The sequence below is a fragment of the Camelina sativa genome, chromosome 11, assembly GCF_000633955.1.
Source record: "Camelina sativa cultivar DH55 chromosome 11, Cs, whole genome shotgun sequence".
Classification (NCBI taxonomy): Eukaryota; Viridiplantae; Streptophyta; class Magnoliopsida; order Brassicales; family Brassicaceae; genus Camelina; species Camelina sativa.
The window spans coordinates 41,617,662-41,645,606 of record NC_025695.1 but is presented as its reverse complement, the minus strand read 5'-3'; the positions used below and the strand labels follow the sequence as shown (position 1 = coordinate 41,645,606).

The window sequence follows — 27,945 nt, the reverse complement described above, 5'->3', positions numbered from 1 at the left end:
CAACAACAACTAAGAAAACAAACACAAAACCACACATAGAATATAATCAAATCTAATTCGATTTATTATTTTATTTTATTATAATTAAAACCTTTAAAAAGTCTAAATTCACTAAAACAGCATTGATCGAATATAACTCCATAATTAATCAAAGTGACTGTTTACAGTTTTACAGGCACAAAATTAAAGAAAGGCCAAAAAAACACAAAAAAAAGTCGTTATTACGAAACTCCATAATCTCTAAATCTGGCTGCTCTCGTCGGACACTGAACTAGTTATCGTCTTCTTCACCACTCTAGACGGCGACGAGCTTGGAGTCGCCGTCAAGCTATACGACTCAATATCGCCGGAGATTGCCAAATTCGCACTCGGCCTTAGTATCTCCGCTAATGGTCCGCCAGGCAAGGTAGACATCGGAGCAAGCCAGCTAGACATCTCCTCTAGTGAAGCAGACACACCATAAGGACCATACCCGTGATGATCCTCACGACTCGACCCGATTACCCCTAACCCCATTTGGATCAGGCCCATTTCGTCTTGGCCCATTAAGTTGTTTGCTCCCATTGAAAGATCAAGCGAGTACAAAGAGAGATTGCCATTGGATGAAGAAACAGGTGTAGGTGTTGAAGTTGTTGTACTCTGTTTCTCTGATGATCTTACTCCATCTGACCAGACATCGATGAAATTTAGATACTTGTTCTCTTGTTCTGTTTCTGCCGGTACAGGAAACATCTCGCTTCCTCTGTTTCCAATTCAAAACAAAAACTAAAGACGATCAAAACAGAGACGACCAAAACCAAAAAACAGAGTATGGTTCTGAGAAGAAACAAAACAGAGTTTGATTCTGAGACTAGTTGAAGAGCAGTACCTTGACTCTATGTAGTTTGAGAGGGATGAAGAAACCTCCAGTGGCTCAAGTATCTTGTCTTTTACGGAACTACTAGATAGCTTTTGAGGGAGAGTTTTGAGATCTCTGTTTTTAACAGAACCACCATTGTTGTTAGGGCGAGAATAAGGAGGTTCCACATGCTTTCTTGAACGAGGACGGCCTCTGTGTAAGTGTCTCTCACAGTATTTGTGATTAGAGACGACTTCTTTAGCGCATCTCCATTTTTTTCCGTCTGTTCTCCTGCATCTTCCGGGCTCTAGATCTCCGACGATGTTTTTATTGTTACATGGAGTAGTAGAGGAAGATGACGATACAAGGAGATCGAAAGGAACTGGAATAGATGCGATCATGTACTTGTAGATCATCGCTTGTCTCTCAAGCTCCTTTAGTTGTGCGTTTGTGAAAGGGTAATAGTAATACCAACCCAAAACTCCGTTTCCTGAGTCTGTTAACAAATCATTGAGAAGAACATTTAGTTATGCTCTGTTTTTTTTTCTTTTAGATTCAAGCCAAAAGAAGAGAACAGCGTTGAGAGAAGTAGTTACAAGGAGTAATGGCATGATGAGGATGAGGATGAATCTCCATGTCTCTGAATCCAAAAGATGACTCTTTGTATTGTTGCTGATTCAAACCAAACATAGAATCACTTCTACATGGAACTGTTGTCTTGTCTGAAACTTTCAGAAAGTCCATGATGAGAGGGTTTGAGATTTTTAAAAACTCTTTTGTAAGTAAAGCTTTTGAGATTTGTTTTTTCCTTTTACATCTTCATGAGAAGACACTTAAGAACATGTGACTTCTTTTTTCAAAAGAAAGAAAGTAAAAGATACGTTTTACAGAAGGTTGTGTGGGCTATAAAATTTGGTGAGAAGATAATGAGTAAAACGTTGCTTGCCTTTACTTTCATATCATGCTAATGTACTAACATATATATAATTACATCATAGGGAAGGAGAGAGAGAGATTGGGGTGGATACAATTGATATGGAGTAGTGATGGGTTGCCGCCAAGATTGTCCTATACTATGCTTCCATGCTTCCGACATTTGGATCAATCCTTAAAAGACAGACCCATCTTGAGATCAATATCATATCAATTAGGGGATGTAACGATCTAACGGTGGGGAAGTTTTCTCCGAGTCTAGTTTGTAGATTGGCATAGATATTTTTTTTTGACGGCTGATATGGAGATTAACATGGGCACATGGCAATGCAACTATGTCGAATAGTAGTTAAATTGAAAACTTTGGCTCTAAACACTCTTGTATATGTCATGCTAACCACAAAGTCATGAATTGATCCATCGCAAACATCCTTATCTAAGTATCATAGATTACATTAAGTGTAACACACTAATAAACAAATTAACCCGTTTGGATCAAATTGCATAAATATCTTTGCTCATATGGTTTTGAACATGGAAATTCTCAAAAGGAATCAATGATACGTTAGATGTAAGGAAAAATGGGTTAGGATTGTGACAAGAGCAAAGAAAGTGAAGTTGTTGGGTAGCCAAGTAACGAACGTCTTTCTATTTGTCTCAAGCTTTAATTCCAACGAGGCAGAAGCCACGAGACAAAATAAAATGGCAAAAGTTGATGTGTACACACTCTTCTTCAGGACCCCATATCCCCACTAATTGTCCTTTTGTTTATTTTTATAAAAAAGATTTCTTCTGACTTCTCAGTCTATTGCCATTTCAATATTGATGCTCCTCTTCTTTCACATATGCTCCTCTTCATCCAATTAAAAGTGACATATGAGTTCATTGGAGTCCTCTGACAAAAAAACTATAGAAGTAAATATCCATCAAACCAATTGCTACCTTTGTGACACTAACCTATCTTTGTATAGTAAATAAATATCATCTCGAAAGAAATGTTACGATTTATAAATAATAACAAGTGGTTGGATGCGATCCAACATTTACGTTTTCGAAAAATGTTTTTTTTGATGTTTTAATAAAAAGAGGAAAATGATGGAACAACAACAATGATCCGTGATTGAGTGTCGTATCTACATAACGAAATGTGTAAAATACAATTATGATATACTTAGGTGTATTCCAAATTTGAAGAGGTGTCGGGTGAGAGTGAAGCCACCTTACCACCGCCAAGGAGACAAATGCATCACTCTCCCTTCTCATATTATTTGTTTTGTTTCTACTTTTTTTAATTTTCTTTCTCACATTGGAATTTGTCCCCATACAAACACCATGTGCTCTCGACATGTCTTTCCATTATGAATCCTTCTTTCTTTTACTTATCTATTGTGTTTCTTTTGATTATGTGAAACTAGATTTGTTTTCTAAAAACGAGATATTGTATATTTGTATAACGGGAGGTAGATTAAAATTGACTATATAAGATCTTTTCAATTGAGTTCTTGCAATATATAGTCATAAATAAGATAATGGTTTTTATTTATGACTCATCCAAGTTTACACTTTGGCATCTTAAGATTATCAAAAAAAAAAACTAATTCCAAATCACGTATAATCATTCACATATATAGTAAACCGAATAAAGGTAACCTTTACCATAGAGGTAACATTTACCATAGAGGTAACATTTACCATGCTCGTCATTTTCCTTTGGCTAATCTGACTTTTACCATAAAGGTTACCTCTAGTAGTTTACAGATTCTAATCAATATCTATAGAGGTAACAATTACAAATCTAGTACATGCATTCTATGAACAAATGTCAATTATTTTAAATTATTCTTTGCAGTTGATTTAGCAAATTTTTTTCAAAAAAGATTCTAATAATTTTTTAAGAAAATGATGAAAAGACATTTAAGAAAATGATGAAAATACATGAGGATCCTTATAACATCGTAAATATATTGTTTATATTGTCGTTTTGGATGGATAAATATGATCTACAAAGTTTAGAATACACATTCTGGAATTAGAATGTAAATTCTATATATTGTACACATTCTATAAAATTTGGATAATGTATTTTACAAACTCTACATGTTCAATGAAATTTAGAAGTTTTATGTTCTATTGTAACTAGAATACTAATTTCTACAAAATTAAGAATACATATTCTATACTTTGCACTTTGTACTACAAAATTTAGAATACAATTCTAACATTTACTAATGTTCTACAATTGTTAGAAAACATATTCTTCAAGTTTTTCTCTATATTCTATGAAAATTAATATATATATATATATATTTTCTATTTAATTAGAATTCCTATAAATACAAAGCTGATTTGCAAAAAAATATAAACTGAATATTTATGTGAGATCCATGTTATATTTATTATTTCTAAAGATATTTTTTCTCCAACAGAGGGTGATTTTTTTTTGTAATTGAAGGCATGCCAAACCAAATTTTTTCCAAAATTAATCTTACATGTTAATATTTTATAAATTTTAGTAGTTAAAATTAAAAAATATATTTTATGTAAAATTATAATTATGAATTCCTTTTGAGTTTCTTTTTTAATTATGATAATACTTTTTAGTATTAAAATTTTACTAATAGATATTATTTTTATTAATGTTATAAAATATTTACGTAACCAAAAAGATATACTCTCTCCGTTTCAAAATATGTTTTGGAGAAGTTTTTTGTTTCATACTATAGGATGTTTTCAAATTTCAATGCAACTTTTAGATTAGTTTATATTTTGTATTATCCAGTATTGTTTATGATTTGTTGAAAACTTCTTAATCTGTTTGCTTTAGTTAAAACATCTTATATTTTGAAACGGATGAGTAATATTTTAATTTTTAATATTATTAAATATTTATGAATTACTTATGGGTATCCAAAAATTAAAAATATGACGATGCGAATCAATTATATTTACTTTGTGAGTTTGGCGGAATGAATTGATGGATGTCAAAAATATATATAATCTACTGCGAAATAGATTGCGGGTTGGAGCTACATGAGAAAATCAAAATGAAATAAAAAAATGTAGTTTGCAAAGTTCGAACTTATACAATTGTGAACTAAAATATCAACTTAATCACTAAACCAATATAAACTTGTTAACTTTAAAAATTAATATATAGTATATGGTAGATTTGATTTAAGGTACATAATAGGACTTCAATTATATAAAACACTAGATTTTAACCCGCGGTATACTGCGTGAATACAATTTTTATTATTATTTATATTTTCTATTGTATTTGTTTTGAATGTTTTGTAAATAGAGGAATAACTAGTTTGCGGCTAAATGTTTATATTAACTTTTTAATTCGCAATATAATTCATGACCATTTGTTTGTTATATTTAGTTTGTTTTGTTTAGTGTTTGAGATTCTATTTTGATTTTTAATTATTATAACAAAACTAAGAGATCTAAATACATAATAATTCATTTATAAGCTATGATTAAGTCACGTTTTTCCTAATGATTTAATTATTTTACGCAATCTTAGTTAAATCAACTTAATTTTATATGTCAAATATTCTAATACTAATAGTGTTGACAAATGATAAAATAAGGATTTAATCTGTATTACACAAATTTAATAATATTTTATTAATTCCAACATGTCCTCTTTATAACACATCTACTATATAACCATATTATTTAGTATTTTAAACTTTTTTAATTTTACATATTCGTAATATTTTAAAATTTTATTATATATATATTAATTATAATATTTAAATAAATGTGAATCGAAGTTCTTCTTACGTTAAGAATCAAAACTCACCGGTTTTGGAAAACAAAATAGAAATCAAATTATTGTTTTCCTGGTTTGCAAATAATTCAGAGATAAAATATTTTCAATACACAATAGAATAAAGGTATGGTTGAATATATCATAGTTTTGTTTCCGTATTGGGTTTTAGAATGCATATAGACAAATTTTAAAATATTTATCGTGTATTTCCAATTTCCTTATTTGATTTTCTAAGACTTTTTCTTATTTTTAATGTAAAGCACAATTTGAGTAAAAATAATAATAATAATGTAAAAGCACAATTTTTTAACCGGTGAGATTCAGAGAGCCCATATAAAGACACTGGGCTCTTTCGTTCGGCCCATACTTTACTCATGAGATACCATACCATATATTTGCTCTTGGTCTAATAATCTTGCATCTTCAACATTATTGCTGGAGCTTCTGTTCAGAAAAACTACCTGTAGATCCCTAGCTTTTAGAATATCTAGATAGAAGTTTATATATCTGAAGAACAAGTTTCTACTAGTTATAGATTCAAAACAACTAATCGAACACAAATTTTCCATGGCAAGTGTTACAGCAAGTTTCAGTCCATTGTAGACTACCTTTAAACTTCATTGTTTTATAACAGTAGAGTTCATACAAGAGAACTTCCAAGTTATTCATAAAAAGCGAAAAAGAGCATCTCAACTCAAAACATCATCGCCAAGCAGAGAATGCCAAAAGTCAACACAGATCCTATTCAGTTGTCTCAGCAAGCTGAGGAGCTTCACTTTGTCTCAAGCTTTCAAGAACAGAGATCCTTCTATCCAGAGAGTCATGAAAAGACTTTGCCTGAAAACAGAGATCATATCTACCGTTAACGACAGAAAAAAAAGCTGCTCTGGATATTAACAAATGATAATGGTTATGCCCCTTAACTCAACCAATTACTCACATAACCAAATGTTTGGCAATTTTTCTCATGTTAAAACTTTGGCACCTCAGCATATAACGAATAGGTAGGTATCCTTTAAAATTTAAAGCTACAGAAAGAAAAATGCTGCTATGGATATGCTTCAAATCAACCAGTAGTATTCAGCACTACCAAATGTTCGAAGCAATTTGGCATCTCAAGATTCACATTAAAAACTAATTATCAAGCATGTTTTTGTAATAATGCAAATGCAGTATAACGAGTAGGTATCCAATAATCCTACAAGTTAAAATGATAATACTGCTATGGATATTCACATTTCACTATGATGAGTTGATGCTTTCAACTCGACCAATACTCAACATTACCAAATGTTTGAAGATGTTCTCATCTTAGCAATTTTGGCAACTCAAGAATCACAAAACCTAATTCTAAGGCATGTTTTCAAAAATGTAGTACAACATTAACGAATAATGTGGCTAAGCATTTCCATGGTCCAAAGACCAACCCGCACCACTAGCTGAAATTGACAACACAACCAGAAACCCTAATTCCTAAAAATGAACATCAAAAACTCAGTGATTCCTTCATCCAAATTAGTCAAAACAGGTTGCATACGAACCAGAATCTCAGAGATGACAATAGAACCCTAGAGAATGCATTACGTAATTCCAAAAATTTCTCAACTCTTTGTCCAACACAAATCAACAACTATGCTAACGAAAATGTATCGATTCAGAAATTGGGAAACAACATCTACGGTGAAATAGCTTGTTACCAAGCAACAATCGAATGAAATGGATCCGATACAAGAATAAAAATGTTCGAATCGATTCGCTAACCTGCTGAGAAATCGATTCGTGAGCGACCTTGTAATCCTTGTAGAGAACAGAGAGTCCGATAAAAGACGCAGTAGCAGCTCCGGCGAAGAACGAAGCCAATCTTACCCTCAACACGTACCCCATCCTTCTTCTTCTTCGTTCTCTCTTCTCAAATCTCTCCGATTCTACGAATTTTTTTTTTTTTTCTTTTTGCTTTAGAGAAGAAGACCAAACCGCGCACCAAACCGACGCCGTTTCTGTGAATAGCTTTGGAGACCAGTGCGCTGATCAAAACCAACGTCGTTGTGATACACATTGACCTCTTGGTACCAAGTCAATGGGCCGTAAATAGCTTGGTTCAATAGGCCCAAAAGAACCAAGAACACGATCTTCTTCACTCCGAGTCCGAGGAGTAGGAGGAAAAAATAGCGAAATGATTGATTGATTCTGTAAATTCCGAAGTTTCGAGTCGTCGTCTTGAGCTCTTCGTCTCTTCAGCGTCAAACATTACAACCATTACCGTTCCTTTCTTCATCCTTTCGATTCGTGAATCTTCTAGGGTTTTGTTATTTATTCATCATCTCTGTCTACGCTTCTTTTATCTAGAATCTTTCTAGGGTTTACTCACTTTTCCGATAAACCCTAGTTTTAGTGAGTCTTCGTTTAGTAATGGAGACCGCTTCGAGCGTAGCTTCGACTCGTGGCGGTTCCCTTCAGAATCCGCCGCCTACTCCGTCAAGGAAAGAGTGGCGCGCCGTTTCTGATTCTCATAACGTTGGAAACACCACTGACTATGTATATATCATCACTCTGTAACTTTTAATTTGAGGAAATTTTTGATTTTTATGGTTACCCAACTTCACATTTTGATTGCCCTTTTTGTAGGATTTGGAACAGTTGAAGCTAAATCAGACAGATGAGAGAACCATATACGAGGTTAATTACTTCTGTTCTTGCAATTTTACTTAATTTGTGTTGGTTAATTGGAGAGTGGGAAGATGATATTTTTCTTGTAGTGTAGAATGGAAGAGAGCCAGTTGATTTGGATTACTATTCGATTACTATGGATGGTGAGCTGTTGCAGCAGCAAATTCATAACATTTCGAAGCAGAAAGGGGAACTACAGCAGATGGAGATTGAGCTTCGAGCCCAGATGATAGCAATGGACATCAAGAGGAACTTTGAGTCTCAATCCACAGAGTATGCTAATGCTGCTGCTAGAATGCAGGTTCGGTTATTTTATTCTTGATTGTTTATAATCCATTTCATCGAGCACATTGTGGTTGCGAGGAAGATAAAGGATTGTTTTTTGAACTTTTAGGAGCAACTTCATGACAAGGAGAGATCCATTCGGGAGATGGAGAGAATGATAGAAGAGAAGGACAGAGAGCTTCATGCGATTAAACTGGATAACGAAGCGGTCTGTTGGTTTATATTGTATACTTATCTATTTATAAGATATAAGTTACAATAATCTGAATGAGGTATCTAAGTTGTTCTTGTACTTCTGCTAGGCCTGGGCCAAAGAGGGTCTCCTAAGAGAACAAAACAAAGAACTTGCCACTCTCAGGTGCTTTTAATTCTTGAAAATCTTTAGTCTTTGCTATTGTCTTATGTGTTTTCCTTTTACCTCTGTTAGAAATCTTTTAGTACTTATATGTAGCAGGCCACTTCTTTTGTTTTTTGATATGCAGAAGAGAGCGTGAGCACTCTGAAGCTGAGAGGTCTCAAAGTATACATAAATTATCTGAACTGCAGGAGCATATTCAAGAGAAAGAGAGCCAGCTCAATGAATTGAAGGAACAAGTTAGTGTTCCCATGTTTTTATGACACGATAAAATCTGTTAAATCATTTCATGGTTATGGATCTTTGAGTTATATCTCATTGTTCTATTAAAACTTTACTACACTAAAACAATGTTCTCATTTATAATGGCTTGTAGCATAGGATTGCTCAAGAAACTATCTTGTACAAAGATGAGCAACTGAGAGACGCACAAGGTTGGATTGCCCGTGCACAAGAGATGGATGCTTTACAATCTTCTACAAATCACTCGTTGCAGGCTGAATTGCGGGAACGTACTGAGCAGTATAACCATCTCTGGCATGGTTGTCAAAGACAGGTTTGGTTACCTGAATACCTTCAAATTTCTAATTGTTTTGCTGCTCGAGACTTTCCTACTCTTATCCTTTGTTGCTCCTTTCCATTGGTTTCAGTTTATGGAGATGGAGAGATTGCATTCGCATACAGTGCAACAGCTTCAGCTTGAGCTTGCCAATGTAAGGGAAGGAGGGCTCACCAAAACAAGTTCCAATGGTGCCTCCCAGATTATCGACAGCTCAGACAGTGCAAATGTTAGTGCCCATTCAAATGGAAAAAACACAGATAACATATCATCTTTTACTTCAAGTGATGATAGGCCTACCCACCAGGTACATGTATGTTTTTGTTGATTCTCATCAGCAATTTCCTTTCGTTTAACTTCTTATGTTGCCCCTACAAGATGGTTGCCTATCTGCAATACAATGTTCGCGTCTGTTGAGATGAATCTAAACATTTGCATTCTTCAGTTGGGCTCATCAGTCGGTAAATTTTAGGTGTTAGATGTTAGAAGTTTAATATGTCCATCTGCCCAAAAAGTATTATGCTGGAAATCAAGATGGTCCGTACAGAAGTTAGGGGAACTTGTATTCGGAAATATATGTCTCATCCCTTGTCCACTCAATATTATGCTGGGTGGTAGGAATTTTAGTTTGTGTCATGTTGCACATCATAGACTATCTTTTGTTGGGTCTGTTAGCTAGCGTTTTTGATTGCTTGTGGTTTTGGCAATCAAACACTGCAAAGATCCTATTCAATCTGTAACTGCCTTTTCGCTTGTGATTATGTGTAGAACAACCGAGTTGATGGTGTATCAGCTTCTCATCTTGGGATGCATGGGTATTCTCAAGCGGGTCAAATGAATCCTCTGCACTCTTTTATCATGCATCAACAAGAGATGCCTCAGCTTGTTCAGCCTCAGGGACCTTCACCTCATGTTGTACAATCAGTGTTGCTGCAGCAAAAGGTAAGAGCTGTAGAATGCATCTTTTGTTTCATTTTGTTACAGTTAGTGAACATTGTCTTTCATGCTTCTTTTCCAGGCTGTACCACATAGTTCACAGATGCCAGTGCAGAATCATGTGCAGCCATCTCAAGGTGTTCATGGCTTGATAAATTCTGATGCGAAGAGTGATTACCAAGTGCCTACCAATGGACAGTCCCTTGGTCAAGGGTATGGAGTTGTTCAAGAAGCACAATACGGATCTTCTACACCAGCGTCCTCTGTGAATGAACAGGTTGGTGATGTTCTTTTTTCACATGTGGTTATACATCTTCCATATGGTACAATCTTAAAAGTACTCCTTAACAGGCAGTTAAATCTGGCAATGGACCCAATCACTTAGAGAATAGCTTTCAAGACATTTCTTCACAGTTCCGTGATGCCCTAAGGATAGACACCAATGCCCTAAATCAGAGACCTGAGGTATGCAATGCACGGATTATTTGGCAGATTCTATTGGCTTGTGGAGCCTAGTTAGGGTGGCAATATGGGGAATGTTCTGAATGTGTCTTTTCTCTGTAGGAGGCTAATGGTCAGGTTTCACCTGGTGAACATAATGGTGCTGGATCCATCATCCCTGAAACTCTAGTCTCATCCGGGAAAGCTGAGAGGAACTTAGAGAGTGCTCTTCTTGATGAACGGTCGCTTCTGACATGCATCCTCCGTACTATACCAGCTGGTGGGAGAATCAGAATCAGTTCAACGGTAAGATAAGAACAAATTAATTGTAACCAGAATGTGAGTGAACAATTGAATTTGAAATTGGGCATTTGTATAATGTCTGTTTCTCTTGTTCAATACAGCTTCCAAACCGTTTGGGCAAAATGCTAGCACCTCTGCACTGGCATGATTACCGTAAAAAGTACGGGAAGCTGGACGATTTTGTTGCTAGCCACCTCGAGGTATGTCTTATCCCAGAATTCCCAAACAATTTATGTGTTCTTCTCAAAGCTTTAAAGTTCTAAACTGGTTTTTGCTGCAGTTATTTGTGATAGAGGACGACTACATCCAAGTTAGAGATGGTGCACAGAAAATGGTAGCAGCTTCAGCAGCAGCAGCCAAAGTGGCAGCAGCAGCTGCAGCGTCGTCAACTCCAAACTCCATCTATGTGGCTATGACTCCTATGGCTCAGACTCAAGGGTTAAAGAAGAATGACAAAACAGTTCAAAGAGGTAGGCAGAGCTCTGATTACATGGTGAAGCAATAAGGGGAAGCTTCAAATGCAAGAAAGCTCTTGTTATCCTTATCAAGTCAAGCAAGTGATTACTCTGAGAAATATGAAAAGGCATAGAAAAGTGAATTTGCCATTATCTCTCATCTTTTTATTGTTTTCGTTTTTCGGTGTATGCAGTCTCAACAATCATTAAAGCTAAAAAAAAAAAATTCGTTCGATTTTATTTCCAAAGTGTCTTGTTAATTCACCATCTAAACTTCTTAATGTTGACCTTCTAAAAACCAGATAAGTACTAGTATTTTCACTTTTTTTCTCTACACTAAAAAAAACACTAAATAAAGAAGGGAGATTTACTTAGATTACGTAATATTACTAGAATCTACAAAAAAAGATTTTATTACTAGAATATTTCGAGTATTTTCAAAATACTTGTTTTATGTTATCGGAAAAAACGTAATTACAAAAATGTCATTGCCACGTCAGAAATTGCTTGGAACAGGGAGAGTAATGCGTGTTGTACTCTTTTTCCTTTACCATGGTTTTGTCTCAATGGATTTTTCCTTACCAGCACCCCCAAGCGCATTACAGAGATCCTTCCTAGCACGGTTATGTCATCTAAGGGGGAGTGTTGTAAAACACTTGGAGTGGATCTTCCATAACCGGTCCATACACGGCCCATGTACGTTCAAGACAATAAGGCCCATCGGCCACCTCTTTTGTGCTTAGTCGGTTTAGTCCTAATGTATTAAGGCCTTGTCCTTCACTATATATATGTATGATTATCGAACATAATGAATAATAAGACAAGAGAAAAGCTCTTTCGATTTCTCTAGTTTACAACAACGTTATATAAATTGAAAAAACAAAGTTAATCATAAAATTATTTTTTAAAGAATAACCATAAATTAATTATTATTATTTTTAATTATTTATGGTAGTAAAAAGAGTCTTCTTTAAACCTAAGTGCACTGCGTTAGGTCGAAGCAAAGCCCAACGAAATTACCAAATTCAAGTTCCAAATTCATCAAATCACGATCTACAGCTCCGGCAGCATCTATAGTATTGCAGGTTCTTCTTCTTACTTAGCCCTTATTGTTTTCCTATAAATTTTTCATAAGACCTTCCAAAGCCCTAAGTTGTCTCCATGTGGTTCGTTGTCTCTCTTCCTCAATGTTGATGTTTCAGTTTTGACCTGCGGTTTCAATTTTTGTAAGCAGATTTGGTTGTTCTGAAGAAAAAAGTAGTGTTCTACTCTACAGAAGAAAAGAAAAGACATGGTTGGGAGAGAGAAAGCAAAACAGGCTTGCTTCAAAGGGTTAAGTCAGAGATTGAAGGAAGATATGATAAACGAGTTACCCGATCCTTTGATCTGTCACATACTTTCTCATCTTCCTCCAAAGGACAGTGTTAAGACAAGCGTTTTAACCAAAAGATGGAGAAGCCTATGGCACTTGGTTCTTAGTTTGGAATTGGTATGTTGGAACGACCGTGACTTCAATGGCTTAATGAGTTTTGGTGACAGCTTTTTTAATTCCAATAGGGTTTCGTACATACACAAGTTCAAGTTAACGATTAACAAAAAAGTCCCTTTTGGGTAGCTGAAGTCTCGCAACTTAGGTGATGGATTGATGCTGCGGTTAAGCGTAAGATCAAACATCTAGATCTTAATTTTCATGGAACGCTCCCATAAGCCTTTATACCTGTGAGACACTGGTATCATTAAAACTCTATCTGGTGGAATTGCCTAAATCCGAGTTTGTTTCCTTACTTGTTTGAAGACTATGCATTTGAAATCTATTTGGTACCACAACGTGGCCAATTTCGAGAGAATTGTCTCATCCTGCCCTGTTCTGGAGGAGCTAGAGATTAAGGGACGTGTTCGGTATGATGCAACAGTCTTTCGGGTGCTCTCTAGGGCATTGAAGAAAATAAGTATAGAATCAATGTTTTCTCTGTGTGATTCTGGTTCAGGAATTGTGATTGATGCTCCTCAACTACACTTTTTGAACATTGATGGTAACTTGCCAGAAAGCTTTATGATAACCAATATGGATTCCAATGCCAAGTTAGTTCTCCGCATTCCTTCATGGTGTGAAGCAAGTAATCTTTCATCACAGAGAAGTAGATTGCATAGTTTTCTCCCCCTGATTTCAAAAGTCAAGGATATGAGTATACATCAAGAAACACTCCAGGTATCTATATATGTCAATTCCGGTACTGGACATGTACCATATGACAATATTTCTGACCCATATACATTTTTCGTTATGTTTTTTAGCTCATCTGTGAATACACGAAACTAGAACTGTTGCCTCAGTTTTGTTACATGTCCAGCCTGGACGTAACTCTTGAATCTTCCCATTTGAAATGGTTACCAAGCTTTCTTGAGAGCTTCCCAAACTTGAAATCCCTCACCATGGTGATGATCTTCTAAACCCTATATGTTTTTTTTTCCATCTCTATGAAGATTTCGTTTTAACTTTACATCGTGTTTTAATCATCTCTTTTATCTTCAGGTATCCTATGATGATTCTGAGGAGCGGATCATGAATCATTTCAGTTTTTCACATGTGCCTCAGTGTTTGCTATCGTCTCTCGAGTTTGTTGATTTAAAAGTGCGAATCTGGGGACTTGCTGCAGAAATGGAGCTAGTTAGGCACTTTCTAGAAAATTCGGCAAATCTCAAGAAACTCGCTCTACCTTTGCATTATGATGCGTTTCAGATTCAAGATGACTTCGTCAAGAAACTCCTCAAAATTCCAAGACTCTCTACCGAATGTGAAGTCGTCTTTCTTTGATTGTTAAAAAGTAGAGACAAAATTGTGAGAAATTTTGTTTGAAAGTTCAACAATCAACGTTTATGGATTCTAATGCAATGGTAGATATCTCTCTTCCCTTTGGCTTGGACGAGATTAATGATCGAGCATTTCATCGAGGACATTTACATTTTTCATCCTTAAAGTTTCTTTAAGTTTGGTTATGTCCCGCTGCCTTTCTTCGGAAATAAAGCTAGTAAGGTGAACTTGGGAAATCGTGGAGAAACTCATTCTAGCTGTAACAAAAATCAATTTTTATTTGTTATATGTTTGAGAGTATTGCAATGATTTTCCTGCAGGTAGGTTGAGTATATAAAGAACGAAAGATGAATCTAAAACTGTTTTAGTGATGAACGAATGATATAAATATTTTTTTTTACAAAAACTGATATTAGTAATGCTGACGCTGAGATTAATCTTTAAAGCTGTACTCACTTTTTCAAAATTAGACGTATATATTTTGGACAAAGTACGGTCTTAATTTGTTGTTTCGACGAACAATTATGGTCTTAATAATATATATGTGAAAATGTTGACGGAAAAAGGTAACATGTTAACTAATAAAACCATGGACATGAACTAGATCTGATTCAAATAAATATTGTTGAACATTTTGGTCGATAATTACTAGGCTTTTGTTTTGAGCCACATGCAAATATTTCACAAGAAAAATTAGAAGATACATTTCTTTTTGCATGTGTTAGCGGACATACAAATTTAAAACCAGGTTTTACTTTTTAGTATCTGTGTTTCCGGTTTGGTCCAATCGGACTTTTGATTGTTTCTTGGTCCAAACGGAGATAAAAAAACAGCACGGCGTTTGTAGTAAGTGATAAAAAATGGTACGGCGTTTGTGACAAAGGTACACGAATCCTCTTCCAAGTGGACAAAGAGCCCTTATTAATTCACAATGATCTTAACTCTTAAGGCACCACCTACTTAGATCGACTGTGCCTATCTACTGCTACATGACTCTGGAGGAAGACGAATAGGTAATTAACTCAAAACTGTTGTCTTCTTCTTTTCATACTTTTCCTTGATTTCTAGGTCATCTTCAGAAACCTTGAAAAGTGAAAACCCTAAACCTAGCAAACATGTAATTTTAGTTCTTCTAACGATATCTGTTTTGAGTCTCTCCCGCGAATAGTGATATATGTATGGCCTTTTCATGTGGTGCAAGTTGAAATTTTGTAACATTTCTTAACCACTCATTTTTTTTTTTTTTTTGGTATTAAATTTGATTAGTTTGAAGAAATTGAAATGGTGGGTAGAAAGAAAAGGACCCAAAATTGTGACAAAGTGTCCCATGAGGAGGACGAAGATAGGATAAGCCAGTTACCGGAGTCTTTGATATCTGAAATACTTTATCATCTCTCTACCAAAGATGCTGTCACAACAAGTGTTTTATCTACCAAATGGAGATATCTTTGGCAATGGGTTCCTGGATTGGACGTGGAGTTCAACACATTCTCGAATATCAATGCGTTTATGAGTTTCGCTGAAAGGTTTTTCTATTCCAACAGGGGATCATGGATACGCAAACTCCGGTTAAATATCAGTGATCCTTTTGGTAAGTGTGATCTCAACTCATGGATTGATGTTTTCACTACACGTAGGATTCAGCATCTTGCTGTTGACTACATTCCCACTAGTGAGATACCCTTGAGCATATATACCTGCAAGACACTGGTACACTTGCAACTTGTTCGGGCCGCCTTGGCTGAAGCCGAGTTTGTCTCCTTTCCTTGTCTGAAGATCATGCATTTAGAAGATGTTATATATCCCAATGAGACCATGTTGGAGAAGCTTATCTCAGGCTCTCCAGTTCTGGAAGATTTATTGATCAGCAGACCATATCCGTGGTATGACAAGGCAAAGGTTTTACAGGTGCGCTCTCATAGGCTAAAGAGAATCGATATCGATGGGTCGACTGAAGTTGTGATTAATGCACCTTTACTCCTGTGTTTGAGGACTATGATTTACTTAACAAAGAACTTTAAGATCATCAGTTTGGGTTTCCCTACCAAACTGGATATTGATGTCGTCTTTAGCAAGAAGAAGACATGCTGTAAAGGCTTGATTCACGATATCCTCACCGATATTTCAAGGGTCAGGGACCTAGTTATTAATAATGTTATTTTGAAGGTATACATCTCAACCTTTGAAGATATATTAGAATATTCAAAGTTTCTCACCAAGAAAATTCCTCTTTTTACTTGTTTACTTTTGTTACCAGGATATCTTGCTATACTCCAACTCGGGGCAGTTGTTTCAGTTTCGTGACCTATCCCGCTTGAATGCTGGATTTGCTAAATCTGATCTTGAAATGTTACCAACAATTCTTGAGAGCTGCCCAAGACTAGAATCTTTCACATTGGTAACGATTCACGCATAATATATGTGAAAATATGTTATGTATCTCGCCACTAAATGCTTTTCTTCTGTTTTTCCAGGAATTGGTCAAGGACCCATCCATGTGTGGTAAGATGAAGAAAGAACCAAATGTGATGTTTTCAGCAGTGCCTCAATGTTTGGTATCATCGCTCAAGTTTGTAGAATTGAAACGTTCCATCCCAAGGTATGAAGGAGAAATGAAGCTAATAAGATACTTCCTGAAGAATTCAACAATCCTAGAGAAATTAAAGCTCAATGTTTACTACACTAAAAAGGAAAAGTGTGACTTCTTTACAGAACTCGTTTCAATGACAAGATGCTCTAGCGCTTGTAAAGTCCTTGTTCTTTAAGTACTTAAAAGATATTGCTGAACACTTTCGTTTAAGGTTAATCTTTTGGGATTTGAGAGACATGTAAAATTTGCAGTTAAGTGCTTATCACCAGTGACCAGTTTTATTTCGAATTTGATATCAATGTACTACCTATTCAACAACTAATTATCTACATGTTCTTCTTCTCAAGCACGTACTAATTAATCATATATTAAAAGTATAGAGAAGCAATGCCATAATTTTGATTCTAATACCAACTTAGATTATTATTAAAGTTCAGGGAAATGATTATACATCAAGTCGCTTTCAAGGTTTCTATATGTCAATTATCAATAAACTCAACTGAACTGTAAAGCAAGATAAAGCCATTCATATCTATATTTTCCGTCTATCTATTTTCATCTCATTCATTTTAAAGGCAATCATTGACAATTATTAGTTTAACTCAACAATTGCATGCATCCGAAGTTTAGGAAATTACTCTTTTTTAACCTATTAATTTAAATGAACTATTGGCATCCTATTGTTTCCTCCCTCATACGTTAAAAAAATTACATATGATATATATAAACTAAAAAATTTAGTCTTTCATTATTACATCGAAAAATGAAAGCAAGATAGAAGATTGTTTTGCCTCACTCTATATGCCTTTCACTTTTGAAAGCTTGACTTGTAAAATCAGACCTTACGTTGTTGCTTTCCCATATAATCAGAGCTCTGCCTACCTCTTTGAACTGTGTTGTCATTCTTCTTTAACCCCTGAGACTGAGCCATTGGAGTCATAGCCACATACATGGAGTTTGGGGATGACGACGCTGCAGCTGCTGCTGCCACTTTGGCTGCTGCTGCTGATGCTGCTACAATTTTCTGTGCTCCTTCTCTAACTTGAATGTAGTCATCCTCTATCACAAATAACTGCAGCCAAAACCAGTTTAGCATTTTGAAGTTTTAAGAAGAACACATGAGTTGTTTAGTAATTGGGATGAGACACACAGACCTCAAGATGGCTAGCAACAAAATCATCCAGCTTCCCGTACTTTTTCCTGTAATCATGCCAGTGCAGAGGGGCTAGCATTTTGCCCAAACGGTTTGGAAGCTGTTTATCACATATGAAACAGACATTATATGAAAGCACTTTCTCAAATAAAATTGTTCAGACTCATTGTGGTTACAATTAATTAGCTCACCGTTGAACTAATTCGGATACTTCCACCAGCTGGTATAGTTCGGAGGATGCATGTCAAAAGTGACCTTTCATCAAGCAGAGTACTCTCTGAGTTACTCTCAGGTTTCCCAGATGAGAATAGAGTTTCAGGCACAATGGATGTAGCACCATTGTGTTCATCAGGTGAAACCTGGCCATTAACTTCCTGGGGAGAGAAATTGGAGACACATTCAGAACATTTCTCTGTAGCCAACCTAACCAGGCTCTACAAGCCAAGAAAAATTGCTAGGTAATATGAGCATTGCATACCTTGGGTCTCTGATTATGGGCATGGGAATCAAGCCTTAGCGCATCACGGAACTGTGAAGAAATGTCTTGAAAGTTATTCTCCAAGTGATTAGATCCATTATAATCTCCATTGCCAGATTCCACTGCCTGTTAACAAATACTTTCTAAGACGGTATCGACATATCGTATTGAACATGTATAGCGTAATAAAAATATCCCCTACCTGTTCATTCACAGTGGACGATGGTGTAGATCCGTATTGTGCTCCATGGCTAATTTGAACATCTCCATACCCTTGACCAAAGGACTGTCCGTTGGCAGGCACTTGATATTCACTCTTCAGATCAGAACTTACCAAGCCATGAACACCTTGAGAAGGATGCACATGATTCTGAGTAGGCATCTGTGAATTATCTTGTACAGCCTACAAATAAAAGCAGGAAAGACAATGGTCATTAACTATAAAAAAAATGAAACAAGATATGCATTCTTAAGCTCACACACGTTTTGCTGCAGCAACACTGACTGCGGAAAATGAGATGAAGGGACCTGAGGCTGAACAAGCTGAGAAATCTCTTGTTGATGCATGAAAATAGAATGCAGAGGGGTCATCTGACCCGCTTGATGGTACCCATACGTTACAAGATTAGAAGATGACACCCCATCAACACGGTTGTTCTACAAATAATTATAAGAGAAAAGGCAGTTACAGTTATAATAGGATCCATCTCAAGTATTTTAGCAAGGATTATTTCATCGCCATGAAGACAAGCCATCGAACTGAATATCAAATATGAGACAAAACATCAAACAGAGAGAAATCATTCAAGAGAATCAACAGAAACAGACATGTACCTGAGTAGCCTTATCATCAGTTGAAGTAAAAGATGAGATGTTATCTGAGCTTTTTCCATTTAAACGGACACTAATGTTTGCACTTTCTGCGCTATTGACATGAGCATCAAATTGGTTCCCGCTGTTCTGAATAGTCTGGGAGGCACCGCTGGAATTAGTTTTGGAACCACCTGCATCCTTTACATTGGCTAGCTCAAGCTGAAGCTGTTTCACTGTATGCACATGCAATCTCTCCATTTCTGCAAACTGAACTCAACGACAAGGAACAATATACGTTTCGAGTTGAATCATTTCAAGGAAAACCAATTAGGAATTGGAAGATATCCTGGGAACTGACCTGTCTCTGACAACCATGCCAGAGCTGGTTATACTGCTCCGTACGTTCTCGCAATTCAGCCTGCAACGAATGATTTGTAGATGATTGTAAAGCATCTATCTCTTGGGCACGGGCAGTCCAACCTTGCGCTTCTCTTAGTTGCTCATCCTTGTACAAGATAGTTTCTTGAGCATTCCTATTCTACAAATCCATTAAGGATAAGGATTCAGGTGTTAGTGTATTAGAATTTCAAAAATGACAATGATATATAACTGAAAGGTCCATATGTTTGACAGATTTTATTGTGTCACAAAAAGAAGGGTAAACTAACTTGTTCCTGCAATTCACTGAGCTGGCTCTCTTTCTCTTGAATATGCTCCTGAAGTTCAGATATTTTATGTATATTTTGGGACCTCTCAGCTTCAGAATGATCACGCTCTCTCCTGCATATTAAGAAAGGAAAAAAGTAGTGTGTTATATTTTCCAAAACCTCATGCCTAAAACGTCTAATCAAGAAGAAATCGAAAGGCTGGATACTATAATTTTAAAACAAAAGTAGCAGAACCCTATATAAGATAGAAGAGTAACAGATAACATTAAGTATAATAGGAAACCCCATACAAACTTAACAAATAGAAAACGAGTTAAGGAATTAACAGCACCTGAATGTAGCAAGTTCTTTATTTTGTTCTCTTAGGATACCCTCTTTGGCCCATGCCTAGTATCAGAACAAAAAGAAGTTAGAAACAAGTCATTCAGATTTACATGAGAAAAGAATCTAGTAATAATATATAAACCAACAGACCGCTTCATTATCCAGCTTAATCGCATGTAGCTCTCTGTCTTTCTCTTCTAACTTCCTCTCTGCCTCCCGAATAGATCGCTCCTTCTCATGAAGTTTCTCCTAAAAATTCAACAACATTCCTAATGTAAACACAATGCTCAATGAAATAAAAAAACCATGCTAATATACCCAGGGGACTGGACTAAAACCTAACCTGCATTCTAGCAGCAGCATTAGCATACTCTGTGAATTGAGATTCATAGTTGCTCTGGATTTCCATAATCTCATGTCTCGCAAACATCTGAGCTCGAAGCTCAATCTCTAACTGCTGAAGTTCTCCTTTCTTTCTAGAAACATTGAGAATCTGTTGCTGCAACATCTCACCATCTGAAAAACCATCCTGCTCTCTTCCATTCTGCTCAACAAGAAACCCCATAAATACCTCGTTTCCACTCTCCAATAAGTACAACAAAAAACTAAGTAACATCACAATCCAGAAATAATTAACCTCATAAATCGTTCTCTCATCCGTCCGGTTCAGCTTCAACTGTTCCAAATCCTGCAACAAATTTTGACAAAAACAATCGAAATATCAAACAACCAAAGGCAAATCACTTTACCAAAGAATCAATACAGTGAAATCAACAGATAAAACAGTATTAAAAAGGAAAAAATCAAAACTTTCAGATTCAGTCTACTCAGTCCTCTAAACATAAACATAACCCAGAAGCTAAAACCTTACCACATAATCTGAACCGTCTCCAACGTTTTGTGAATCCGAAACGGCACGCCATTCTTTTCTCGACGGAGTCGTCGGTGACGGATTCTGAAGGGAACCGCCACGAGTTGCAGCTACGCTCGAAGTGGTCTCCATTACTTAGAAACTCACTGAAGAGACTCCAATTCCACGACTAATGATCGCACTGGAAGGAAGAGGAAAAAAACTAGGGTTTATCAGAAATGTGACTCAAGAAAAAAAAAACCCAGAAATTTTAAAACCCGAAGATGGGTGAATAAAACCCACGATTGACGAAGAGAAGAGCTGAAGAAAGGTTAAAGAAACGAAAATGGTGGAAATGTTTGACGAAGAAGAGACGAACAAAAGTGTGAGAGAGAGAGAGACGAGACGACTCGGAAAGTTCTGAAATTTTACAGAATCAATCATTTGGCAAATTCTTACTCGTGAGAGTGAAGATGACGTCTCAGGTCCTTTTGGGCCTATTAGGCCGAGTTATCTTTGGCCCATTAAGAGCCGAACGAGTGAAACTTACCAGCCATGACCATGAACCTGCTACGCATGTCCCTCATAGTCATACCATCGACATTGATGTCTTTCGAGATGAGAGTACCGTACCGGGTAAGGGTTCCAATAGTCTTACACAAATGAGTTTATACAAAAAAAATGAAAAGAGCAACTCATATGACTGTCCATGATTTAAACATTAATTGATATTAGCATTGGAGCCGCATTGTCCCGGTCGGGGTCTAAAAAAAACATTGATGCAAAAGTGCTTAAACAATTTGTGCAAGTATCCATGAAATTCGGAATAAAATTGGTAATTTGTGAGATTGCATGCATGAATCAATAGCAACCACCAAGAGTAATGTTTAACGACCAAAAATAACCACAAAAAAAAAAAAGCAATGTTTTAGTTACTAGTTAAACAACAACTAGTTGACAAGCGCTAGAGGATCTTGGCATTGCAAGGAGTTCTTTGAGGATGGCATCGGTGGCTTTTACCCTTTTCCTCCTTTGAAAACCAGAAAATGCCACACTCATTTTCTCCAGGATTGTTGAATTCTTCAGGAAGTATCTTACTAGCTCCATTTCTCCTTCATACCCTACGATTGGACTTTTCAATTCCACAAACTTGAGCGATGATACCACACACGGGATCACTACCGTGTGAAACGTGAACTTTGGTTCATTATTCTTCGTACCACGTATATAAAGGCGGTTGGAAGACAATCTCTGCGGAAACAAAAACAATAACATAAGAAAACAAGTTGAGTAGAAATGCATAAAGGCTTTCACAGACTAATAAGAAAGAAGTATTCATCACCAAGATAAGAGATTCTAGTTTTGGGCAGCTCTTAAGAAGATTTGGCAACATTCCCAGATCGGAGTCACAAAATGTGGCGGTCAATCTGGACAAGTAAGAAAAATTGAGCAATATTGGTCCAGATTCCAAGCTTGGAAAGATGCCCTGGTAAAAAAAGTAAACCGAAACAAAACAAAACAAAAAAAGAATAACGCTGGTTAAAAATTAATGTTGTGGAAGAATATATTTTATATGTTCAAACGTTGACAAGTTTACCTTCCAAAAATGCGAACTAATAACTAGCTCCCTGACCCTTGAAATATCAGTGAGGGTATCACGAATCAATTTTATATTGAATGCGCCATTTGGATCCCACGCATCATACAAACCACCAAAGTCAATATCTACTTTGGCTGGGAAACCCGAATTGGTGATCTTGACGTTCTTTTTCAAATGGAAGTTTGTCTTTAGACACTGGAGAAGAGGAGCATCAATGACAACATGTACAAACGCATTTACGTGGATTCTCTTTACCGTCTTAGAACGCACTTGTAACACCTTTGCGTTTTCAGACAAACTTCTAATGATTGTTAAATCTTCTAGAACTGGGGAACCTGAGATAAGTTTCTCCAAAATGGCCTCGTTAGGATAATGATTATACATTAAATGGAGGATCTTCACACAAGGTAAGGAAACAAAGTCGACGTTAACCATGGTAAGTCTACAGAGTTGCAAGTGTACCAGTGTATCACAAGTATACAACCTCAGGGGTATGTCACCGAAGCCATAATAACTGCTAACAACATTAATATCAAGATGTTGAATCCTACGCCTGGTCACAACATCTATCCATGAGGAGAGATAAGACTTATGAGCATGATCATTCATAGTTAAACGTAGTTTTTGTATCCATGAGTCTTTGTGTAAATCAAAGAACCTGCCAGCAAACCTCGCAAACTCACTAAACATCCGGAACTCACTTTGGGAGTTNTTTGGTTCATTATTCTTCGTACCACGTATATAAAGGCGGTTGGAAGACAATCTCTGCGGAAACAAAAACAATAACATAAGAAAACAAGTTGAGTAGAAATGCATAAAGGCTTTCACAGACTAATAAGAAAGAAGTATTCATCACCAAGATAAGAGATTCTAGTTTTGGGCAGCTCTTAAGAAGATTTGGCAACATTCCCAGATCGGAGTCACAAAATGTGGCGGTCAATCTGGACAAGTAAGAAAAATTGAGCAATATTGGTCCAGATTCCAAGCTTGGAAAGATGCCCTGGTAAAAAAAGTAAACCGAAACAAAACAAAACAAAAAAAGAATAACGCTGGTTAAAAATTAATGTTGTGGAAGAATATATTTTATATGTTCAAACGTTGACAAGTTTACCTTCCAAAAATGCGAACTAATAACTAGCTCCCTGACCCTTGAAATATCAGTGAGGGTATCACGAATCAATTTTATATTGAATGCGCCATTTGGATCCCACGCATCATACAAACCACCAAAGTCAATATCTACTTTGGCTGGGAAACCCGAATTGGTGATCTTGACGTTCTTTTTCAAATGGAAGTTTGTCTTTAGACACTGGAGAAGAGGAGCATCAATGACAACATGTACAAACGCATTTACGTGGATTCTCTTTACCGTCTTAGAACGCACTTGTAACACCTTTGCGTTTTCAGACAAACTTCTAATGATTGTTAAATCTTCTAGAACTGGGGAACCTGAGATAAGTTTCTCCAAAATGGCCTCGTTAGGATAATGATTATACATTAAATGGAGGATCTTCACACAAGGTAAGGAAACAAAGTCGACGTTAACCATGGTAAGTCTACAGAGTTGCAAGTGTACCAGTGTATCACAAGTATACAACCTCAGGGGTATGTCACCGAAGCCATAATAACTGCTAACAACATTAATATCAAGATGTTGAATCCTACGCCTGGTCACAACATCTATCCATGAGGAGAGATAAGACTTATGAGCATGATCATTCATAGTTAAACGTAGTTTTTGTATCCATGAGTCTTTGTGTAAATCAAAGAACCTGCCAGCAAACCTCGCAAACTCACTAAACATCCGGAACTCACTTTGGGAGTTTAAATCCAATATAGGAACCAATTGCCAAAGATTTCTCCATCTAGTGGATAAAACACTTGTTCTTACAGCATCCTTAGTAGAAAGACGAGTAAGTATTTCAGATATCAAGTGATCAGGTAAGTGGCTTATCCTATCTTCGACTGATCGTGGTTTTTTCTTTCTGCCCACCATCTGTTCCTCTTCCCACAACTAATCTGCATTATATATCAAATTTAAGAAAGTTTTTGTTTTTAAAATATTGAAATTTAGAGAAACACCAAACCAATTTGTAATAAATATTTAAAAAAAAAAACTAAATACGGACACCGATAAATTGCGACAAACCCTATGAGAAAACACATACGAGTATACGGGACTTGTTAGGTTAGGGTTTTCAAGGTTTCTGAAGATGACTAAAATCAAGAAACAGTAGAGGAAGAGGAGGAGGAAGAAGACGAACGCACCGGAATGAAGTTTAGTCACCACCGCAGATCAAACCTCTTCGTCTTCCTCCACGGTTCATGTATATCGAGCAGTATTTTAGGGTACCAATAAAAAAACAATTGGAATGGTAACGTTTTATTGAAATACCAGTTTACTGTATATAACTTATAAGGGTGAGTGAATTTGGCTTCTGACCGACCCGAACCAATGTTTTGATTCGGATATAATAGATTGGCAATTAGATGGCGCAAGAAAAAAATTAAACAACGAAATATTCCAATTGGGCTTCACCATGTAAATTCATAAAACAAAGAGGAGAAATAATAAAATATATTATTGAAAAGCCAAAACCAGCCATGAAACTAGTATTCTCATATTCGCTTTGTGACACAAAAATCATAAAACCACTACTCATATTACCAATCAGTGGACGACAACTTCACATTCGGTTGAGCCTCTTGGCATTTTGAGGAGTTTCTTGATAGTAAAGTTTTCTTTTATTGAATAAGGCAAACCAAGGGTAAGCTTCTTGAGTATTGCCGAATTCTCTAGGAAGTAACTAACAAACTTACTAAGATTTTTTAGGTTACCCATGTTGTTGATTTCTACAAACTCGAGAGATGATAACAAACATTTGGTAGTTTAATCCCAGGAAACATACACAAACTATACTCATGGTGTCTCTCTAATTGTTACCAAATTAAACAGAGCCAGTTTCTTTAGGAATATACCTAATGATTTTCAGCTTCATCAGAACTGGAGATAGGGAATTTGATAACTGCAAACTAGAGAGCGATGATAATAATGACTTAAAAGGCACAAATGAAATGCACAATTTGGACTTCTTTGTCATTCTTCTTTAGCCCCTGAGACGAGCCATATGAGTCGTAGCTAAAGAAGATGCAGTTACAACAAATTCACTAATCTAGTTTCTTGACGATTCCTATATTTTTATTAGCTTCATTTTTGCGAATTCTGTTTACCGAAATTTGCATTGAAAAAGAAACTGACTTGATGTATGATCAAATTCGAAATAAGTAACATAAGAATGACTTAAACAGGAAAAAGTTGCTTTTGGCTCAAAGCCTAATATATCGATCCCTCATAAAATCAACTAATCGAACAACCAAAACATCAACCAACGAAATATTCAATAGATTTTTTCCTAGGAATGAAAGAATAATGGATTTGACAAATGCTAGAGCATCTTGACATTGCAAGGAGTTCTTGAAGGAGGGCACACTTAGCTTTTTCGGTATAATAAGCATCAAGCCTAAATTTCTCCAGGATTGTTGAATTCTTCAGGAAGTATCTTATTACCTCCATTTCTCCTTCATACAATGAGAACGCACGTTTCCATTCCACAAACTTTAGCGATGATACCAAACACTGAGGCACTGTTGAAAACATCACCTTTGGATCTTTCTTCTCACGAAACATGTATTGGCCCTTGACCAATTCCTGTAAGAAGAGAAGAAAACAAATTATAGAAGAAAATAAATTGGAGTAGAGAAATAAACGCAAAAGATATTCATAAATCAGAGGGTTAAAGTTATTCATTACCAATACGAAAGATTCTAGTTTTGGGCAGCTCTCAAGAAGGATTGGCAACATTTCAAGATCAGATTTAGAAAATTTAACATTCAAGCGGGATAGGTCACGAAACTGAAGCACTGGTCCCGATTTAAAGTATTGAAGTATTCCCTGGCAGCAGAAGTAAACAGGTAAAAAGGAATGTTATATGGTGAGAAAGTCTTGTGGAGGAATAGGTTTTTAAACAAAAATATGCTCAAAAGTTGAGATATATATCTTCCAAATAAGGTTACTAATAACTAGATCCTTGACCCTCCAAGTATCGGTGACATCGGTGAGGATATCGCAAATCATGCCTTCTCTATATTCCTTTACGGAATCAATATCTAGTTTACCAGAGAAACCAGAATTGAGGATCTCAAAGTTCTTTGTCAAGTAAACCTTAGTCTTCAGACACTGGAGTAGAGGTGCATCAATCACAACTTGCGTGGAGTAATCGATACGGATTCTCTTCAGTGTATGAGAGCGCACTTGTACCTTATCTTTACTCTCCCTTGACGTTTTGATGATGGTTAAATCCTCCAGAGCTAGAGAGCCTGAGATAAGTTTCTCCAACGTGGCCTCATTGGGATAGCGAAAATGTTCTAAATGCATGATCTTCAGACAAGGTAAGCAAACAAACTCGGCATTTGGTAAGAAAGCCCAATAGAGTCGTAAGTGTACTAGTCTCTCACAAGTATATATGCTCGGGGGTATCTGATCAAGAATCTGCAAACAACAAACATCAAGATGCTGAATCTTACTCTTAATCACAACATCAATCCATTGGGTGGGACAATAATCCATGCCATTATTACGAACGAAATTGACCCGGAATTTGCGTATACACGACTCCCAGTGGAAATCAAAAAACGACTCAACAAGACTACAAAGGGTATTGGAATTTGAGAATGGCTCTAAGTCTAATCCAGGAACCGATAGCCAAAGATATCTCCATTGGGTAGACAAAACACTGGTTCTAACAGCATCCTTGGTAGGAAGATGATAAAGTATTTCACATATCAAATGTTCCGGTAATTGGCTTATCCTATCTGCTTCCCCATGTGACACTTTGTCACATATTTTGGTTTTCTTTTTTCGACCCATTATTTTTGTTTCTCAGCACACACCTATAATCTGCATCATCAAATTTAACAAAAGAAGAAGAAAAAAACTGAAAGTTACATAAACAACCAACTAGTTTTGAATACTAATCTAGAATTGTAGATGCAAACCCTAGTCAAAATTTCTCAAATGAACTAGAAATCAAGGAAAAGAAGTATA

At 36.2% G+C, this 27,945-nt stretch overlaps 7 protein-coding genes across 8 annotated transcripts; 3 read left to right on the top strand and 4 right to left on the bottom strand.

The window, feature by feature from the left end:
- LOC104725888 (growth-regulating factor 7) lies at nt 108–1,582 on the bottom strand. The gene is made up of 3 exons (XM_010444638.2): nt 1,435–1,582; nt 869–1,334; nt 108–742 (listed from the first exon to the last, which is right to left on the bottom strand). The coding sequence occupies exons 1-3, from the start codon at nt 1,580–1,582 to the stop codon at nt 241–243; spliced, it is 1,116 nt and encodes a 371-aa protein (XP_010442940.1). The 3' UTR covers nt 108–240.
- Nucleotides 6,089–7,552, bottom strand: LOC104725887. The gene is made up of 2 exons (XM_019233155.1): nt 7,314–7,552; nt 6,089–6,389 (listed from the first exon to the last, which is right to left on the bottom strand). The coding sequence occupies exons 1-2, from the start codon at nt 7,434–7,436 to the stop codon at nt 6,294–6,296; spliced, it is 219 nt and encodes a 72-aa protein (XP_019088700.1). The 5' UTR covers nt 7,437–7,552; the 3' UTR covers nt 6,089–6,293.
- On the top strand, nt 7,699–11,793 carry LOC104725886. Of its 2 annotated transcripts, none has more exons than XM_010444636.1 (14): nt 7,699–8,087; nt 8,178–8,228; nt 8,314–8,520; nt 8,614–8,712; nt 8,807–8,862; nt 8,987–9,098; nt 9,236–9,415; nt 9,510–9,731; nt 10,187–10,360; nt 10,437–10,631; nt 10,706–10,819; nt 10,919–11,101; nt 11,200–11,298; nt 11,379–11,793. In XM_010444636.1, exons 1-14 carry the CDS (start codon nt 7,962–7,964, stop codon nt 11,601–11,603), a joined length of 2,043 nt encoding a protein of 680 aa, XP_010442938.1. In that variant the 5' UTR covers nt 7,699–7,961; the 3' UTR covers nt 11,604–11,793. The 2 variants fall into 2 exon arrangements, with proteins under 2 accessions (XP_010442938.1, XP_010442939.1); XM_010444637.1 differs by having other exon boundaries at nt 7,700–8,087; nt 9,510–9,725.
- Nucleotides 13,352–14,368, top strand: LOC104728857 (putative FBD-associated F-box protein At5g53635). Its single transcript, XM_010447787.1, has 3 exons — nt 13,352–13,762; nt 13,849–13,989; nt 14,087–14,368. The coding sequence occupies exons 1-3, from the start codon at nt 13,352–13,354 to the stop codon at nt 14,366–14,368; spliced, it is 834 nt and encodes a 277-aa protein (XP_010446089.1).
- On the top strand, nt 15,330–17,223 carry LOC104725884 (F-box/FBD/LRR-repeat protein At1g51370-like). The gene is made up of 4 exons (XM_010444635.2): nt 15,330–15,378; nt 15,632–16,531; nt 16,623–16,763; nt 16,840–17,223. Exons 2-4 carry the CDS (start codon nt 15,647–15,649, stop codon nt 17,128–17,130), a joined length of 1,317 nt encoding a protein of 438 aa, XP_010442937.1. The 5' UTR covers nt 15,330–15,378; nt 15,632–15,646; the 3' UTR covers nt 17,131–17,223.
- Nucleotides 17,651–21,667, bottom strand: LOC104725883. Its single transcript, XM_010444634.1, has 15 exons — nt 21,545–21,667; nt 21,263–21,443; nt 21,029–21,079; nt 20,735–20,935; nt 20,542–20,640; nt 20,399–20,454; nt 20,068–20,179; nt 19,758–19,937; nt 19,421–19,666; nt 19,070–19,243; nt 18,789–18,989; nt 18,587–18,712; nt 18,300–18,482; nt 18,110–18,208; nt 17,651–18,027 (listed from the first exon to the last, which is right to left on the bottom strand). The coding sequence occupies exons 2-15, from the start codon at nt 21,392–21,394 to the stop codon at nt 17,791–17,793; spliced, it is 2,097 nt and encodes a 698-aa protein (XP_010442936.1). The 5' UTR covers nt 21,395–21,443; nt 21,545–21,667; the 3' UTR covers nt 17,651–17,790.
- Nucleotides 26,224–27,768, bottom strand: LOC104728856 (F-box/FBD/LRR-repeat protein At1g51370-like). The gene is made up of 4 exons (XM_010447785.1): nt 26,895–27,768; nt 26,653–26,786; nt 26,429–26,550; nt 26,224–26,362 (listed from the first exon to the last, which is right to left on the bottom strand). The coding sequence occupies exons 1-4, from the start codon at nt 27,766–27,768 to the stop codon at nt 26,224–26,226; spliced, it is 1,269 nt and encodes a 422-aa protein (XP_010446087.1).